This window comes from Schistocerca americana, chromosome X, assembly GCF_021461395.2.
Source record: "Schistocerca americana isolate TAMUIC-IGC-003095 chromosome X, iqSchAmer2.1, whole genome shotgun sequence".
In the NCBI taxonomy this organism is placed as follows: domain Eukaryota; kingdom Metazoa; phylum Arthropoda; class Insecta; order Orthoptera; family Acrididae; genus Schistocerca; species Schistocerca americana.
Window position 1 is genome coordinate 762,086,931 of NC_060130.1, and position 19,448 is coordinate 762,106,378.

A 19,448-nucleotide genomic window follows, 5' to 3' on the forward strand; every position below is an offset into this window, starting at 1 on the left:
CCTATGTAGATGACCGCCAACAAAAAAGTCCTCATTCGAAGAAGCAAGTTAGTGATTGAAATTTCGTAAAAAGATTCCGTCACAACCGAAATCTCCTTTGTTTTAATGATTGCCACCTCAGTTCGTGTAGCATATCCGTTACACTCCCTCCCCTATTTTGTGATAGTAAAACACGAATTGCCCTTCTTTGAACTTTTTCGATGTCCTCTGTCAATCCTATCTGATACGGATTCCATAGCGCGCATCAGTACTCCAGAAAAGGACGGACAACTGTAGTACAGGCAGTCTCTTTAGTGCATCTGTTGCATCTTCTAAGTGTTCTCTCAGTACACTGCAGAGGCAGACTTTGGTTCACTTTGCCCACATTATCTATATGACTGTTCCAATTTAATTCATTCGTAACTGTAGTTCCTAAGTATTTAGTTAAATTGCCACCCTTTACATTTGTGTGATTTATCGTGTAAGTGAAATTTAAAGGATCCCTCATGATGTAGATGATCTCCTACTTTTCATTCCTTAGAGTCAATTGCCACTTTTCGCACAGCAATAGTACAGACTCTACCTATACGACGTCTGATAAAAGTGGACCAGTGCGAATTTGTGACTTTGCTGTTTAAAAGTTCTTAAATACGCTCCCAGATCATGGAGAAATAAACAGAAGTCATATGTTGAGCCTCTGATTATTGCATGTATTCAAATCATTTTGCAGTTGTGTTTGATCTTCTGATGACTTTACTAGACGATAAATGACATCATTACCTGCAAACAATATAAGAGGGCTGTTCAGATTGCCTCCTCACTTTTCACATCATACATATATCTTGTTTAAATCGTTTTGCAATTGGTTTTTATCTTCTGATAATTTTACTAGACGGTAAATGACGCCATCATCCACCAACAATAAAAGACGGCTGCTCAGATTGTGTCCTAAATCGTTTACATAAATTAGAATTGCAGAGGACCTGTAACAACTACTTGGGGAACGCCAGATATCACAGCTTACTGAATGTACTGGACGAAAGAGGAAAACATAAAAATGCAGCAAATGAAGCTGGTGAAAGTGAATACAAACTTCTAAAAAAATGAGATAGGCGTAAAGTTCAAAATGGCTAAACAGCAGCGGCTAGAGAACAAGTGCAAGTCTAAAGAACCATGTGTAATTAGGGGAGAGATAGAGACTGTCTGTAGGAATGTTAAAGATACCTTCGGAGAGATCAAATAGTAAGCCAATACTAAGCAAAGAAGAGAGAACAGCAAGAAGAAAGACTTCTACAGAAGGGTTCTACACAGGAAATTAACTTTAAGATAATATTATTGAAAGAAGAAGTAGGTGGAGATGAGATTGGAGAAATGATACAGCGACAAAAATTTGACAGAGCACAGAGAGGTCGGAGCCGAAAAAGAGACCCATGGAGTATACGACATTCCCTCAGAATAACTGCCATCCTTCGGAGAGCCAGTCATTAAAAAGCTATTCCGCCCGGTGTGTAGGACATATGAGACAGACGAGGGTACTCAGACTTCAAGAGGAATGTAACAACCCCGATTCTAAAGAAAGCACGTGCTTTCAGATGTGAATACTACCGAAATATTTGTTTAATGAGTTATGTGTATAAAATACTGACATTAATTATTTACAGAAGAATGGTAAAACTGGCAGAAGCCGATCTCGTGGACTTGGGAAAGAGTTGCGACATTTGATCAGATTTCGGCGAACAATCTAAGAATATCGAGTAGTTCCAACCACGTCTTTCTATTAAGTGCCTTGAGACTTGGGCCCTTTTATACTCTGTCGAACATCTTCAACTAATCTTCTATAAAAGCTACGACCAGTCTGCACCTTCTTAACTAATAGTGCTATGAAATCCCTTGTCACCTGAAAAAGTAGATTTCATAATGAAAATAATGATAATTAATCGGTGTGTATAACTGTCGCATTCACTTTCGTACCAAATAATGTTTTACATTCTCGTTTAAAGTACTGGTCCAGTTGCTGCAAAAATAATGTTGCACTTGTAATGATATTAATTGAAAAACACATCCACCTAATGACAAAATCAACATAAAAAGGGAGCATTTGTGTCCTCGTCTGCTGTGACTGAAGGAAATTAAGCCGATACTGTTTTAATAGAGACTCGTAAAACTCCAGAGTATAAGTATCATATACATAAGGTTTGGTAATAGAATTCTTCCTTTTAAGCGGGGTTACCTAGCTTTGCTTCACTGAGGGTGATAATAAAATCCTCGAATTCAGAATGCACCAAATGGCAGACAACAAAGCCGTTGATGAGCTCCTCGATTCCGAATGTCACAAGCTCACAGGGACTATTACTTTTTTTTACATTCGCGGCACTTTCCCACTCTTACTCTAGGATCCGTTCGTGGCATATCTGTTGCATATTTCTGTGGCAGAATGCCCTTTGTGATACTGTATTGTCTTAATCAACGGATTAGGAGTGTCATACACAACATCTGCCAACGAATCGGGCACCTCGTATACTGGGTGTTTGTGCGTTTTTATGTGAAAGAGGAGGCTGTTCTTGAGGCGTGGACGAGGAACCAAGCCATAATTTGGCAAAAACTTGTGGGAAACCGCCTACTAATCCAAGATTAAATGATGTAGAAATCCTACGGTCGTTATGATTATAATTTGTGGAGTGTATTCGTCCTTCGTCTGGCTTATGGCGTATCTTAGAACTTAACTTTGCGCACTAAGCTATATCAGCAGGTCCAAACGAGTGGAGGGATGTATGCTCTAAAATCGAAAGAACATTCTCACTTCACAGAAAAGAGGCACTCACTGCACAGTATTAGGTTCCTCTGAACATGTGACGCCAGTTTTTCCGGTATTACATGGACTTCTTATTATAATTTTATGAACAAAACTCTCGATATTAGGTTTCATTTATTTCAGTGTATTTACTGGTTTCAGCATGATTATGCCATCTTCGCATCTAAAATTTGAGCAAAGAAAAATAAAGTCATTAATTATTTCCTACCATTTAAGTTATTTATAGTGATACTTGAAAGATGTGTACGAGTAAATGTACCAGGTTACCTAAAATAAAAGAAGGTTACTAGCAACGCGTGAGCTGGTGCAAGTCGTTACAATTGCGAGAACGTCAAAAAATGGTTCAAATGGCTCTGAGCACTATGGGACTTAACTGCTGAGGTCATCAGTCCCCTAGAACTTAGAACTACTTAAACCTAACTAACCTAAGGACAACACACACACCCATGCCCGAGGCAGGATTCGAACCTGCGACCGTAGCGGTCTTGCGGTTCCAGACTGTAGCGCCTAGAACCGCTCGGCCACTCCGGCCGGACGAGAACGTCGGTAGCTGCGTTATTATGTATGACAGTCTCAACAATTTGGCATTTCTATCTAAATAAAATAGTACCAGAATATCATATACATACTGGTGTGTGCATTTTTGGTATTGGTACGTTTACTACAAAGGCTTAATTACGAATAAAACGGTTTTTTATTCGTTTTGCCCAACTAAGAACTACGTTTAAGCTTATTTAACATTTTTTCTGCCAGTGCCTCCTCATTAGTTTACTGTTTTCTTTCTACTTTCTAGTGTCCGTTATGAATTTTGTTGCATAGTCTCCTTAGCAAATTTTTGTTCGTGAATGTTTTACCGCGAATTATTTCTTCGTGACTGCCAGTTTCCTTTAGGTCTTGATTTATATATTAGCCAGTCGTAGTTTTTCGTCAGTAAGATTATCCTTGTAAGTGTGTAGTTGTCCATCCTATACAAGTGACCATGAGACTGTAATCGCCATTTACTGATGGTATCTGCGGTATTTGCTGTAATTTGATAGATCTCTTGTGATTTATTTTTCATCCAAATTCCATTTTCGGATACTGGGCCAAAGATTTTTCTGACAATTTTCCATTGCCCTCCACTGATTTTTATTTGGTATTTTCCGCCAGTTATCACAGTTTCTTGTTATTATGTCTACATCAGAGCAAATATCTGCAAGTCTTGGTCATTTATTGGAAGATGAACCATTGGAAACGTAGGAACATCGTCCCAGAATCATTTCTTCGGAGGCATGGAGAATTTAGTTCAGTCACCCTACACGTACAGAAAAAGAAGTCACCATACGACACGCCAAACACTCAAGAAGATTTGGCAAAGCTGTTTTTCGGACGTACGTTAGATGTTGCTGTGAAAACATTGTATTTCAACATGGCAGCTTCAGGTAGCTATTTGCTGACTACCGTTCCCTGCATGCTTCGTAGTCAATTACTAAAACAGAAAAAACATTCTGATAAAGATTATCCATTGTTTCTCTAAACGAGGTAGTCATCGTCCCCAATGTTCGCTTCAGCAGCTACGATCCCACCGGAAACGCCGTGTCCCTGGCTTTCCGCTTCCACAGAACTAACCTAGAGTTCATCCCTTGATGATCTATAATTGACGGAAATCCCAACGTTGGTAAGCCTTTGACGTTTTCACATACAAAACTGAACTGATACAGAAGGCAGTCATCCAAAGAGTCCTGGAAAATTAATTCTACATCTTACCTCGTCTGCCATTCGACACCAGGTGAAACAGATTTCTTACACACAGATGTTGTTTGCCGATAACTGTAAATGTCAACTAGCTGCAATTCGGACGGCATCTGTTCCAAAATGTGGAAAAAGGATTGACTCCCAGCGTCATTAGCTGTGCTGTCTGCACTATTTCGGAAGCGCCGCTTGACGTCTGCGCACGGTGGGGCTGCCTGTGTACGCCACTGCCTTCCGCATCCGGGAAACCACTAGATACGAGAACGTTCTGCGGTGCGAACGAATTCGTTTCCCAATAGGAAATGACTTCTTTCTGCCGAGGGACCCCCTGCTACATAGCCTTCTACGAATCTTCTGCGTGCGTAGGAAAGACCAACAAACGTCGACTACACAAGTTACGAAAGAGGCTCATTTCACTCCATCCTACTAATCATGCAGCTTTTCGAACTTAGAAATGATGCGCATAATATTTAATTTGTGCTTGTTTCTTCTTCTGTTACTGCTGTCACTACTACTACTTCTGTTACTACTTCTAATGTTCCTTCTGCAGCATTTCTTATACTAGGTAGCTTTTTGTATTACGATGTTTGTATCCCGGCAATGTTAAGCATGCTAGAGGCTAGCTGCAGTACGGTGCAGGAAGCGATCGTATTCCCTTTGTGGGACTGTAAATAGGGAACGGCTACCTATGTGGGTGTCAGACAGTACGTGCTTTGAAGATTTTTTCCTCTCACTTGAAAAGACGTTCAGTAACTCAGGGTACCTAAAAAATGCAAACTACATTATTTTTTAGATTCCATGTTCAGGTGCAGGTAACTCCTTAACTGGCTGGGTCATTCAGAGGAAGACAAGTGTATAGCGTCTTGAACAGAAGCATACCTAGCAAAAAGAGCCGCCGTGTTCAACCAATCTTTGAGTTAATGACAGCTTAAATTCTTTATGTTGTGGTTTAAGGAGAGAGAAAATAAGCAGTCTACCAGAGGTGCCAGTTACTTGTAGGAGAGTGGACAATCGAGAGCTGATTTACTCCCACATATTTGTAAGTCACCTTGGATCAGGCTTGAACGTACAAAAATGGTGTGTGAAAATATGCCATACGCGTAATATTTAAATCATTCCATCATTTCCTGCAAACCAGGAGCCTATCCAACCTGCTTTGAGGATTTCAGCTGTTGTTCTCGGCTTGCGGTAGCGTATGCAAACATCGGGTCTCCCAGCTCGACCCATATACAGGGTGAGGCACATAACAATACCGCTGGATATATTTCGTAAACCACATCAAATACTGACGAATCGATTCCACAGACCGAACGTGAGGAGAGGAGCTAGTGTAATTGGTTAAAACAAACCATAAAAAAATGCACGGACGTATGTTTTTTAACACAAACCTACGTTTTTTTAAATGGAACCCCGTTAGTTTTGTTAGCACATCTGAACATATAAACAAATACGTAATCAGTGCCGTTTGTTGCATTGTAAAATGTTAATTACATCCGGAGATATTGTAACCTAAAGTTGGCGCTTGAGTACCACTCCTCCGCTGTTCGATCGTGTGTATCGGAGAGCACCGAATTACGTAGGGATCCAAAGGGAACGGTGATGGACCTTGGGTACAGAAGAGACTGGAACAGCACATTACGTCCACATGCTAACACCTTTCTATTGGTCTTTTTCGCTGACGCACATGTACATTACCATGAGGGGTGAGGTACACGTACACACGTGGTTTCCGTTTTCAATTACGGAGTGGAATAGTGCGTGTCCCGACATGTCAGGCCAATAGATGTTCAATGTGGTGGCCATCATTTGCTGCACACAATTGCAATCTCTGGCGTAATGAATATCATACACGCCGCAGTACATCTGGTGTAATATCGCCGCAGGCTGCCACAATACGTTGTTTCATATCCTCTGGGGTTGTAGGCACATCACGGTACACATTCTCCTTTAACGTACCCCACAGAAAGAAGTCCAGAGGTGTAAGATCAGGAGAACGGTCTGGCCAATTTATGCGCCCTCCTCGTCCTATGAAACGCCCGTCGAACATCCTGTCAAGGGTCAGCCTAGTGTTAATTGCGGAATGTGCAGGTGCACCATCATGCTGATACCACATACGTCGACGCGTTTCCAGTGGGACATTTTCGAACAACGTTGGCAGATCATTCTGTAGAAACGCGATGTATGTTGCAGCTGTTTGGGCCCCTGCAATGAAGTGAGGACCAATGAGGTGGTCGCCAATGATTCCGCGCCACACATTTACAGTCCACGGTCGCTGTCGCTCTACCTGTCTGAGCCAGCGAGGATTGTCCACGGACCAGTAATGCATGTTCCGTAGATTCACTGCCCCGTGGTTTGTGAAACCCGCTTCATCGGTAAACAGGTAGAACTGCAACGCATTCTCTGTTAATGCCCATTGACAGAATTGCACTCGATGATTAATATCATCACCATGTAATTGCTGATGTAGCGACACATGAAACGGGTGAAAGCGGTGACGATGCAGTATGCGCATGACACTGCTTTGACTCAGTCCACCGGCTCTCGCAATGTCCTGTGTACTCATGTGTGGGTTCATGGCAACAGCAGCTAACACACCAACTACACCCGATTCTCCTGTGACGGGCCTGTTACGGACCCGTTTGCGTGCTACGACCATACCTGTTGCGTACAGTTGGCGGTAGATGTTTTGCAATGTGCGGCACGTTGGATGCTCTCTGTCCGGGTACCGTTCTGCATACACCCTGCAGGCTTCAGCTGCATTTCGTCGACACTCGCCATAGATGAGTATCATCTCCTCCTTTTCAGAGTTCGAATAGACCATGGTCACATTTCCTACAACACTACACTATCACAGACGTCTGGTAACACGGTGTACTACAGATGGTCTGCGTCCGGAGACGAATGCAGAATAACAATAGCTGCAAGCGCTACATGCGGAGACTGCGACAGCTAGACCAAACCATAACAGTGCACTACAGCCACACTCGCAAACACGGTCGTCATCGTAAACATGTCCCTGCAGATGCTGCTCACCGACCGTGGCCCGTGTTTGTTCCAACACGCAACTGAACGTCGGACGTTTCAAGCGTCAACTTTAGGTTACAATATCTCCGGATGTAATTAACATTTTACAATGCAACAAACGGCACTGATTACGTATTTGTTTATATGTTCAGATGTGCTAACAAAACTAACGTGGTTCCATTTAAAAAAAACGTAGGTTTGTGTTAAAAAACATACTTCCGTGCATTTTTTTATGGTTTATATTAAACAATTACACTAGCCCCTCTCCTCACGTTCGGTCTGTGGAATCGGTTCGTCAGTATTTGATGCGGTTTACGAAATATATCCAGCGGTAACGTTAGGTGACTCACCCTGTATATCTAGTGGATGTAATCGACAGCCGGCCAGTGTGGCCACGCGGTTAAAGGCGCTTCAGTCTGGAACCGCGCGACCGCTACGGTCGCAGGTTCGAATCCTGCCTCGGGCATGGATGTGTGTGATGTCCTTAGGTTAGTTAGGTTTAAGTAGTTCTAAGTTCTAGGGGACTGATGACCTCAGATGTTAAGTCCCATAGCGCTCAGAGCCATTTGAACCATTTGTAACCGACAATGAAACAGCAGAGTGGCTGTCGGATGTTTGAGACCGACACCCACTAAAAAACTTTATTAGTTGAGTGGTATCATAACAATAGTCTTAAGACGGGTGCCTGCTCGGTTGTTTTTGCTGTGATTTTCTGTTTGAAGACTGATTTAATGCAGCTCTCAATGCAAATGTATGCTGAGCAAGTCTCGTCATCTCTGCGTAAGTACCACAGTCTACATGCGTTTGAACTTATAGCACTCAATTATTGTACCCCTCCACAGTTTCCCCCCTTCCTCCTTGCCAGACATCCTTTCACTACCGAACTGACCATTCCTTTATGCCTCAGGAAGTGCCCTATCTATCGATCCCTTCATTTAGACAACTTGTTTTTCCTCACGATGACATCCCTCTGAGTAGTTACCGCCCGGAAATCCGAATGCGGGACTGTTCCACCCCCAGAAAATTGTACCCAAGAGGATGGCAACGTCATTAAGCAATACAGTATAACCGTATGTCCTCGAAAACTATAACGGATTTAATTTCCCCTCCTTTCAGCCATTCGCAGTACCAACACAGCAAGGCCGTCCTGGCTAACGTTACAAAGACAGATCCGTCAATCATCTAAACTGTTGCCCTGCAACCAGTGAAAAGTATGCTGCCCCTCTTCAGGAACCACATAAGTCTGTCCTTTCCGCAGGTAGCGCTCCGATGTGGTTGAATTGTGCGGGCGTGCCCTGCATTGGAGACGATTGATCTGATTTATTATTACGAAAACTGTCGTGTGGCTCCACGGCCTTCTACAAGTCTTTCAATTGGACGCCGCCTCGACGACTTGCGTGTCCTTAAAAATAATGGTACCTGGTTTTCCACCGTGGATTTTTCAGTCTGCCTTTTAACCTAGCATTCATCTGTCAACGCTGTGTAAAGTTACCAGAAACGACACGTTGTCTGGATTCCATGTTAAATTGCAGGTCCCCTTTTCCCAAGAGAGTAACTGGGGTAGGTTAGGGACACGCAAGTCGCACAAGTGCCGTCCAATTGCAAGACTTGCACCAGGACAGTGAGCACTCGATATTATTATTATTATGAAAAGAAATTTCTTTGCTCATTTCTTCCCTTTTAGGCTGTAGTAACCAGCTTGGACGCTGGCTAGCCAACACGATTCTGCGTATCGGGGACCCGACAGTTTGATGGTAGGTTTATGGAGGTATGTGGCGTTAGTTTCCTATGCACAGGCCATTTAATTCGGGTAAATAACTGGCAGCTGATGTGCGTACGCGGTGATGGCGTCTGATAACGACCCAGATGGGTTCCACAGGATTTATATCAGGCGAATTTGGTCACCGAGACATAATGTTCCTCAAACGACTTTAGCACGGGTTTGGTTCTTAAACATGGACAGCTATACAGCTGAAAGATGACATCGCCGTCGGGGAAGATATCAAGCATAAAGGGATGCAGGTGGTTTTCAGCTGTCACTGTGTCTTCGATTACGGTCTGTGAAGAGTCGTGGACATCCAACCATTTAGCTCCTAGCGGTAGTTTCACTGTCCTACCTCTTTCCGTAGATTTTCAAGGCAGTAGCACGTGAACATTCGACCAGCTTCGCCGTTTTCGAGATATTCGTTCACAGGCTTTGCGTAATACACTCCTGGAAATTGAAATAAGAACACCGTGAATTCATTGTCCCAGGAAGGGGAAACTTTATTGACACATTCCTGGGGTCAGATACATCACATGATCACACTGACAGAACCACAGGCACATAGACACAGGCAACAGAGCATGCACAATGTCGGCACTAGTACAGTGTATATCCACCTTTCGCAGCAATGCAGGCTGCTATTCTCCCATGGAGACGATCGTAGAGATGCTGGATGTAGTCCTGTGGAACGGCTTGCCATGCCATTTCCACCTGGCGCCTCAGTTGGACCAGCGTTCGTGCTGGACGTGCAGACCGCGTGAGACGACGCTTCATCCAGTCCCAAACATGCTCAATGGGGGACAGATCCGGAGATCTTGCTGGCCAGGGTAGTTGACTTACACCTTCTAGAGCACGTTTGGTGGCACGGGATACATGCGGACGTGCATTGTCCTGTTGGAACAGCAAGTTCCCTTGCCGGTCTAGGAATGGTAGAACGATGGGTTCGATGACGGTTTGGATGTACCGTGCACTATTCAGTGTCCCCTCGACGATCACCAGTGGTGTACAGCCAGTGTAGGAGATCGCTCCCCACACCATGATGCCGGGTGTTGGCCCTGTGTGCCTCGGTTGTATGCAGTCCTGATTGTGGCGCTCACCTGCACGGCGCCAAACACGCATACGACCATCATTGGCACCAAGGCAGAAGCGACTCTCATCGCTGAAGACGACACGTCTCCATTCGTCCCTCCATTCACGCCTGTCGCGGCACCACTGGAGGCGGGCTGCACGATGTTGGGGCGTGAGCGGAAGACGGCCTAACGGTGTGCGGGACCGTAGCCCAGCTTCATGGAGACGGTTGCGAATGGTCCTCGCCGATACCCCAGGAGCAACAGTGTCCCTAATTTGCTGGGAAGTGGCGGTGCGGTCCCCTACGGCACTGCGTAGGATCCTACGGTCTTGGCGTACATCCGTGCGTCGCTGCGATCCGGTCCCAGGTCGACGTGCACGTGCACCTTCCGCCGACCACTGGCGACAACATCGATGTACTGTGGAGACCTCACGCCCCACGTGTTGAGCAATTCGGCGGTACGTCCACCCGGCCTCCCGCATGCCCACTATACGCCCTCGCTCAAAGTCCGTCAACTGCACATACGGTTCACGTCCACGCTGTCGCGGCATGCTACCAGTGTTAAAGACTGCGATGGAGCTCCGTATGCCACGGCAAACTGGCTGACACTGACGGCGGCGGTGCACAAATGCTGCGCAGCTAGCGCCATTCGACGGCCAACACCGCGGTTCCTGGTGTGTCCGCTGTGCCGTGCGTGTGATCATTGCTTGTACAGCCCTCTCCCAGTGTCCGGAGCAAGTATGGTGGGTCTGACACACCGGTGTCAATGTGTTCTTTTTTCCATTTCCAGGAGTGTAATAACCTTCCCTTTGTCAAAGTCACTTATCTCAAAGTATTTCCCCATTAGCAGCCCACATCTTCGCTAGGCTGATCCCCCGTCCGTGTCTGCTCCGCACACTCACTTTTGTTACTGCGTCAAGCAACGCCACCAGGCGGCATCACACGTCGCTGTGGGCGGTGGTCATGATGTTTTACTTATCAGTGTATACCCACATTTTGCAATAAATCTCTTCGGGGGCCAGTTTTTTACCAGTCAGTCTTTGCTCATGATTCAGACTACCTAAAATCCGGATGCCCATTCCTTATCCGCTCATGCCTACCTTGTATAAAATCTGCGGTACGGCTATCTGGATCGCTAACACTTACAAGCTACCCCAATGCGGTAAGATCCGTAGTCGTGTGTACATCTCACCTACAGCTTCGTCATCGACCTCGCCCAAGATGACTCAAGTCCAGTAAAAGTTTCTTTCCTAGCAACAGTTTCTTGGATAAACCATCGAGAACAGCACGTCGTGATTTGTGGCGAGCGAGTCCAGGACACCCCATATAATGGGCTGTGCCTTCTGAATCATGATGCTAGAGACCTCAGCTTGAGTGGACAACATGAAAAACATTGAATCACTTGAGAAATTTTTCTGGCAAATCCAAGGTCAGTCTTAGAAAATGGGATTTTCTGGAAGACTAATCTGATCATTGTGGCGATGGGTAAATAAAATATACACGCATTTATCAATGTCAAGTGATTCAAGCCACAGAAGGGAAAACGTACTTTTTCCGTTAGTAGATAAGCACTGCGTGTACTGTGCATGCGACGCAACATTTGTTATATCATTTTAACCGTTCATATTCGATAATTTGATACGTTCAGCAATTAAACACAAAATAATAAATATCTCAGTTATAGCAAGAGGCTTCTGAACAATCCAGTTGGCTAACTAGCAAACAGAGGATAACGTCCTACTGACTGCACTGCGGTATTAGCAGCAATATCATCAATAAAATAATAAGTACTAGGTTACCGAGAAAGCACAACGAGAAGCTGGAGGAGTATCAAAACGACTGGAAATCAAGATCGGAAGAGAAAAGATAAACACCATCTCCTTAGAATTTTCTAGTTCATTTTTAATTAATACTGCGGCTGTTCGCTGTTGCGCTGCGTATTGTTAATAGAGTCCTACTAAGTACTCTTATCATCGGTGAACGGTGAGTATTGGTCTGTAAATTGGAAAAAAATGATAAATATATTCTAGTCTTTGTCCGTCATGTTAAATAAAAAAACGAGCATAAGAGAACAGGCTTAGCTTGATCATACTGAATATTATCATATACACTACTGGCCATTAAAATTGCTACACCAAGAAGAAATACAGATGATAAACGGGTATTCATTGGACAAATATATTTTACTACAACTGACATGTGATTATATTTTCACGCAATTTGGGTGCATAGATCCAGAGAAATCAGTACCCAGAACAACCACCTCTAGCCGTAATAACAGCCTTGATACGCCTGGACATTGAGTCAAACAGAGCTTGGATGGCGTGTACAGGTACAGGTTGGTTTGGTTGTTTGGGGAAGGAGACCAGACAGCGTGGTCATCGGTCTCATCGGATTAGGGAAGGATGGGGAAGGAAGTCGGCCGTGCCCTTGAAGAAGAACCATCCCGGCATTTGCCTGGAGCGATTTAGGGAAATCACGGAAAACCTAAATCAGGATGACCGGACGCGGGATTGAACCGTCGTCCTCCCGAATGCTAGTCCAGTGTGTACAGGTACTGCTGCCCATGCATATTCAACACGATACCGCAGTTCATCAAGAGTAGTGACTGGCGTATTGTGACGAGCCAGTTGCTCGGCCACAATTGGCCAGACGTTTTCAACAGGTGAGAGATCTGGAGAATGTGCTAGCCAGGGCAGCAGTTTCTGTACCCAGAAAGGCCCGTACAGGACCTGCAACATGCGGTCATGCATTATCCTGCTGAAACGTAGGGTTTCGCAGGGATCTAATGAAGGGTAGAGCCACGTGTCGTAACACATCTGAAATGTAACGTCCATTGTTCAAAGTGCCGTCAATGCGAACAAGAGATGACCGAGACGTGTAACCAATGGCACCCCATACCATCACGCCGGGTGATACGCCAGTATGGCGATGACGAATAAACGCTTCCAATGTGAGTTCACCGCGATGTCGCCAAATACGGATGCGACCATCATGATGCTGTAAACAGAACCTGGATTCATCCGAAAAAATGACGTTTTACCATTCGTGCACCCAGGTTCGTCGTTGAGTACACCATCGCAGGCGCTCCTGTCTTTGATGCAGCATCAAGGGTAACCGCAGCCACGGTCTCCGAGCTGATAGTCCATGCTGCTGCAAACGTCCTCGAACTGTTCGTGCAGATGGTTGTTGTCTTGCAAACGTCCCCATCTGTTGACTCAGGGATCGAGACGTGACTGCACGATCCGTTACAGCCATGTGGATAAGATGCCTGTCATCTCGACTGCTAGTGATACGAGGCCGTTGGGATCCAGCACGGCGTTCCGTATTACCCTCCTGAACCCACCGATTACATATTCTGCCAGCAGTCATAGGCTCTCGACCAGCGCGAGCAGCAGTGCCGCGATACGATAAACCGCAATCGCGATAGGCTACAATCCGACCTTTATCAAAGTCGGAAACGTGATTTCTCCTCCTTACACGAAGCATCACAACAACGTTTCACCAGGCAACGCCGGTCAACTGCTGTTTGTGTATGAGAAATCGGTTGGAAACTTTTCTCATGTCAGCACGTTGTAGGTGTCGCCACCGGCAGCAACCTTGTGTGATTGCTCTGAAAAGCTAATCATTTGCATATCACAGCATCTTCTTCCTGACGGTTAAATTTCGCGTCTGTAGCACGTCATCTTCGTGGTGTAGCAATTTTAATGGCCAGTAGTGTAAGTCAGACCAGAAATCTAATTACCTCACCCTACGAACAAATTGGTCATAGAACTAATCAGTTAAACGTACACCGTCCGTCCAAGAAGTTCCGAGACTGATTTTATTCCTGGTGTACAAGCAACATCAGTGCTGTAATTACGGTGCAGATTGGTCTAACAACACACGTAGATTAGTCCAGTCACTTGCGAACTACCAGTGTTTAAGTAGTGGACGTGCGCTCGTAGTGTGTCAACGTAGTAGTGTCACAAATGACACTGAAGCAACAAACAGCAATTCCATTTCACGTTTTACTCGGTAAAACGGCTATGGAGACGTTTGAGTCCGTGACAAAGGCTTACGATTACATTTGTTTAAGTCGTGTGCGGGAGTCTGAGTGGTTTAAACGTTCACCTACGTTTCATCCAATGGAAACGGTGAGAAAATTCGTGATATTTTGAAGACCGATCGTTATCTCTCATGCAGAACTATAGGTGAGGAAGTGGACTTCTCTAAATCGAGTGTTCAAGACATTCTAACTATTGTTTTCTAGAAGAGAATAGTCTGTCGACGATGCGTGGACATCTGTCGCGACTTGATTGAAATGAGAAACGCGAACAGTTCTTATCTGAAAAAAAAAAAAAAATCCTCAAGGGTGACGAGACTTGGCGTTATCAACACGAACCTACCACACAATGACAAAGTACGGAATGAGTTTCCGTTGCTTCGCCAAGACCGAAGAAGGTGCAAAAGACAAATCCAAGCTGAAGACAATGCTCATCGTCATTCTTGACGCTTACGGCATCATCCACAGTGAATGTCTTTGCACCGGCACCACTGTACATTCCCAGTATTATTTGCGTGCCATTAGTCGGTTATGCAAGAGGCTGCAGAGGTTTCGTCCGCAGCAATGAACGGGATGGTTTGCTTCTTCCCGCACGACAATGCGCCCGCTCACATGTCTGCAGCTGTAGTGCAGTTCCTAGCGAAAGAATAAGTGACATTTCTCAACCAATATTCACGCCGAGTAACTTTTTATTACTCTCAAAAATAAAAATTCACATCAAGGGTCAGCGGTTTGAATAAATAACAGACACTGAAGACAATGTGACGAAAAAGTTGAACAACATCCAAATTAAGAACTTTCATGACAGTTTCACATGACTGTATGAACGTGCTGTGTTTTGTACTCAAGAAGGGGATGCACTAAAGAAAGTATCTTAAATTATCTCTACTTTTTATCGAGCCAGTCTTGAAACGATTTGGATTGACGGAGTAGGCAGGCAAAGCGTCGGACTATGGTCTATATTTATCCAGTAACAACCAATACAGTATTATTTCAGAAGAATCTTGAGACGTAGGCCTCTGACCTCCAGTGTCGAGGACAAAAACATTTCTTAGCATAGGCACTTCATGGCCACCTTCCCCTGCCTTTTCCTCACCTCTCCAGCATTTTATTATCAGAACTGGAAACCTCCTACAAATGTATGCTGCCTAACTAATTTGAGACAAAGGAATCAATCAGCAGTTATTAACAAATTAACAATATCTCTAAAGCTTTGTAGTTACATTTCTAGCTCAAGAAGCAAGTGTGATGTAGACAATGTGAGAATCCAGTGAATTCGTGTGGTGAACTCAAGTTCCAGAGGTAGTAGTCATCGGAATCAGAATCAAAAAGCTGTTTGAGCACCGTGTATGAGAGAATCAACTCATTAACCTACAATACCGATCAGAGGAACGCAATACTAGAAACCACTGTTGTTTTAAATCCAGATAACATGGCCATAGATTTTGCCAGTTCCCAGAATGGCTTACTAATGGTAATGTCGTTAGTTCCCTTGGTATATGAAATACTCAGACGAGATTTTTGGTTGGTAAGAGGAAATAAGAAGCTACCAAGATGAGATATTTAAGCTCTGTGACAAGCTATAGACTCTTGGATAAATAAGAGGTTCTGTACGGAAAGAAGGGATCATTTTCAGTATAAATGGCAGACTACAGAATAATAAACTAAAACTGAAAGAAAATGTTGAAGGAATGGACAGTAACGGAATTCCAAAGTTTGTGCTGGAGTACAAGACAATAGGGCGAGAAATGTAGTAAGAACTGTTTTCAGATTAGAGGACAATTTCTCTAGAGGAACGAAGAGGCATGTCGGCTCAGTTCGAGTTAGAAGCTGTCTGCAACACCTTATTACGTTTGGGACTGGAAGATATATATGATAATTAATAATAAACTCAACAGCGGAGAGGGAGAGAGAGATAGCAATCACCGTCCTCCTATCAGCATATGGACTATCAGACCAATTGTGTGATAGGATTGAAGAGTTCCTAGATAACAGAACACAGCATGTCATTCTCAATGGAGAGAAGTGTTCCGAAGAGTGATTTCAGGTGTGCCGCAGGGGAGTTTCGTAGGACCGTTGCTATTCACAATATATATAAATGACCTTGTGGATAACATCGGAAGTTCACTGAGGCTTTTTGCGGATGATGCTGTAGTATATCGAGAGGTTGCAACAATGGAAAATTGTACTGAAATGCAGGAGGATCTGCAACGAATTGACGCATGGTGCAGGTAATGGCAATTGAATCTCAATGTAGACAAGTGTTACGTGCTGCGAATACATAGGAAGAAAGATCCTTTATCATTTAGCTACAATATAGCAGGTCAGCAACTGGAAGCAGTTAATTCCATAAATTATCTGGGAGTAGGCATTAGAAGTGATTTAAAATGGAATGACCATATAAAATTAATTGTCGGTAAAGCAGATGCCAGACTGAGATTCGTTGGAAGAGTCCTTAGGAAATGCAGTCCGAAAACGAAGGAAGTAGGTTACAGTACACTTGTTCACCCACTGCTTGAATACTGTTCACCAGTGTGGGATCCGTATCAGATAGGGTTGATAGAAGAGATAGAGAAGATCCAACGGAGAGCAGCGCGCTTCGTTACAGGATCATTTAGTAATCGCGAAAGCGTTACGGAGATGATAGATAAACTCCAGTGGAAGACTCTGCAAGAGAAACGCTCAGTAGCTCGGTACGGGCTTTTGTTGAAGTTTCGAGAACATACATTCACCGAGGAGTCAAGCAGTATATTGCTCCCTCCTACGTATACCTCGCGAAGAGACCATGAGGATAAAATCAAAGAGATTATAGTCCACACAGAGGTATACCGGCAATCTTTCTTTCCACGAACAATACTAGACTGGAATAGAAGGGAGAACCGATAGAGGTACCCAAGGTACCCTCCGCCACACACCGTCAGGTTGCTTGCGGAGTATGGATGTAGATGTAAAACATCTAATAGCTGCAGTTCTTTGCGATATGGACTTGAAATATAGGAGACATCAACGTCCAACCTAACTTGTGGGCGTGTAGGCTAGAGTCCGTCGACATTACCTCAGTGGAAAGAATTCACAAAGAGACAAACAACATAATTCGATATAATAAGGAAAAGTTTCTCAGCCTGCTCATACGAAGAGCACTTTATTTCGTTAGTGTTACGGCAACATCGGCGGAGCCGTGTTGTATGGAGCGTACAAGAGGTCTTCAGGCGACGCTGCCGACGTAAACCTGATTCTCGGAGCCACTTGTCCGTTGCAGACGCGAGGAAACACCAGCGGTACGGAGCTCCTGTTTCATTTAAGAGTCACCGGCGGCAATGTGTATCACTCTTGTCCAATACACATCTAAATTAGACCCTCTACCGAAAATCAAATCGATTATCAGATACATGATAAGTCATTAATACCAATCTATTGCAACAAGATTGTTTCGGCAGGGAAAATGTACAAAGTTCAAATCAAGGGGGTGGAGGGGAGAGGGGGGGGTAAAGCTAATAAGTAGTGGTTTCAGTTAGTGCACGAACAGAGTGAAACCAAATTTTTTGAGAGCTTTTCGTGAACCATCTACATTGGCGTAGTAATCATATCGAAGATGCGTTAATTTTTTTAATTAGTGGAAATGAAGAGTACAATGAAATATTAAGACAACGGAATCGCTAGTAAATGCTAGTATTGCTCTTCGACATTGTGTAACGAAGGAATAACGTTATGACACCTCATGATTGTAATCCTTCGAAGCTTTCGTTTGTCTCTTGATTGGATGAAAATATGCAATACTGATCTTCTTTTCTGCAAAAAGTGTGACATAATAAAGTTTTTTTGTATCTTTTGAACGTACTGTGAAGCCCACTATAAAATAACATAAGAGGTATTTTGCAGTGTTGTAATTGTTCTTAAATTATGTTTTGCATACCGTTTTCTTAACTAAACAATCTTCCCATCTCTTAGATACAGTTAATTCCTCAAAAACAATGGAACTTCCTAAAAAGACCTATGAAATTCCATGGCTGGAGCGTTAGTTATAAGATAACTATGGGTTAAGCGAAGAAACATTTCCACTCAGTCGACTGATTTGTTGCTTGCAGTAGATGACATGAACAGATTTAAGAAACGTTGCTCAAGCATTACTACATCAACGATCAGCAATGTGTCCAATGATATTTATAAACAATGTTCAAGATAATCTCGTAGTTACGGATATTCTATTAAAACAGTGTTTCTATTCCTCTTTGTGACAACAATATCAAAACGTTAAGTTGCTGAAAAGTACAGAACTCTGTTACCCTCACATCCTAGTGCAGAGTTTAACATAGCAACGTAATCGTAGTTCTCTTGCCTCATATCATCAGGAAAAAAAATTCACGTCGTGGTAGTAAGAAGTTACTACCAGGAGAAAGGGGTGACTCCTATGTGTCATTGTCACTAACGTCTAACGTACATCAAGTAGAGCAGATTTATTATAGACTGAGTAATTGGAGACCGTTATTGGCAGTGGTTCAAAAATGTATCCTATCCTACCATTATTGGCAGTGGTATAGCGATATTTCCAGCGCATACAGAATATTGATGTTTAATCGTGAAACTAAGGATAATATTGTTTTAAAAAATGGTGCCTATGTACGAGGACTATTTTTTTCAATCTCTGCTCGGTCACAAAAGGGAAACCACAGTGAAACTCAAAAACGTTTAGCATTACTGTCCATTAAAATTGCTACACCACGAAGATGACGTGCTACAGACGCGAAATTTAACCGACAGGAAGAAGATGCTGTGATATGTAAATGATTAGCTTTTCAGAGCATTCACACAAGGTTGGCGCCGGTGGCGACACCTACAACGTGCTGACATGAGGAAAGTTTCCAACCGATTTCTCATACACAAACAGCAGTTGACCGGCGTTGCCTGGTGAAACGTTGTTGTGATGTCTCGTGTAAGGACGAGAAATGCGTGCCATCACGTTTCCGACTTTGATAAAGGTCGGATTCTAGCCCACCGCGATTGCGGTTTATCGTATCGCGACATT

At 43.8% G+C, this 19,448-nt stretch overlaps 1 protein-coding gene across 3 annotated transcripts in view; it reads right to left on the reverse strand.

Annotated features, from left to right (window-relative positions):
- LOC124556644 overlaps nt 1-19,448 on the reverse strand; it is a 57,175-nt gene that overhangs the window by 12,700 nt on the left and 25,027 nt on the right. Inside the window, exon 1 of one of the 3 annotated variants that reach the window (XM_047130609.1) lies at nt 4,538-4,663. The exons of the other annotated variants lie outside the window; for them this stretch is intronic. Within the exon in view, the coding sequence (XP_046986565.1) occupies nt 4,538-4,635 (98 nt within the window). The 5' untranslated portion in view covers nt 4,636-4,663. Of the gene's footprint in view, nt 1-4,537; nt 4,664-19,448 lie in introns of those variants that run through there. 3 annotated transcript variants of the gene reach the window in all.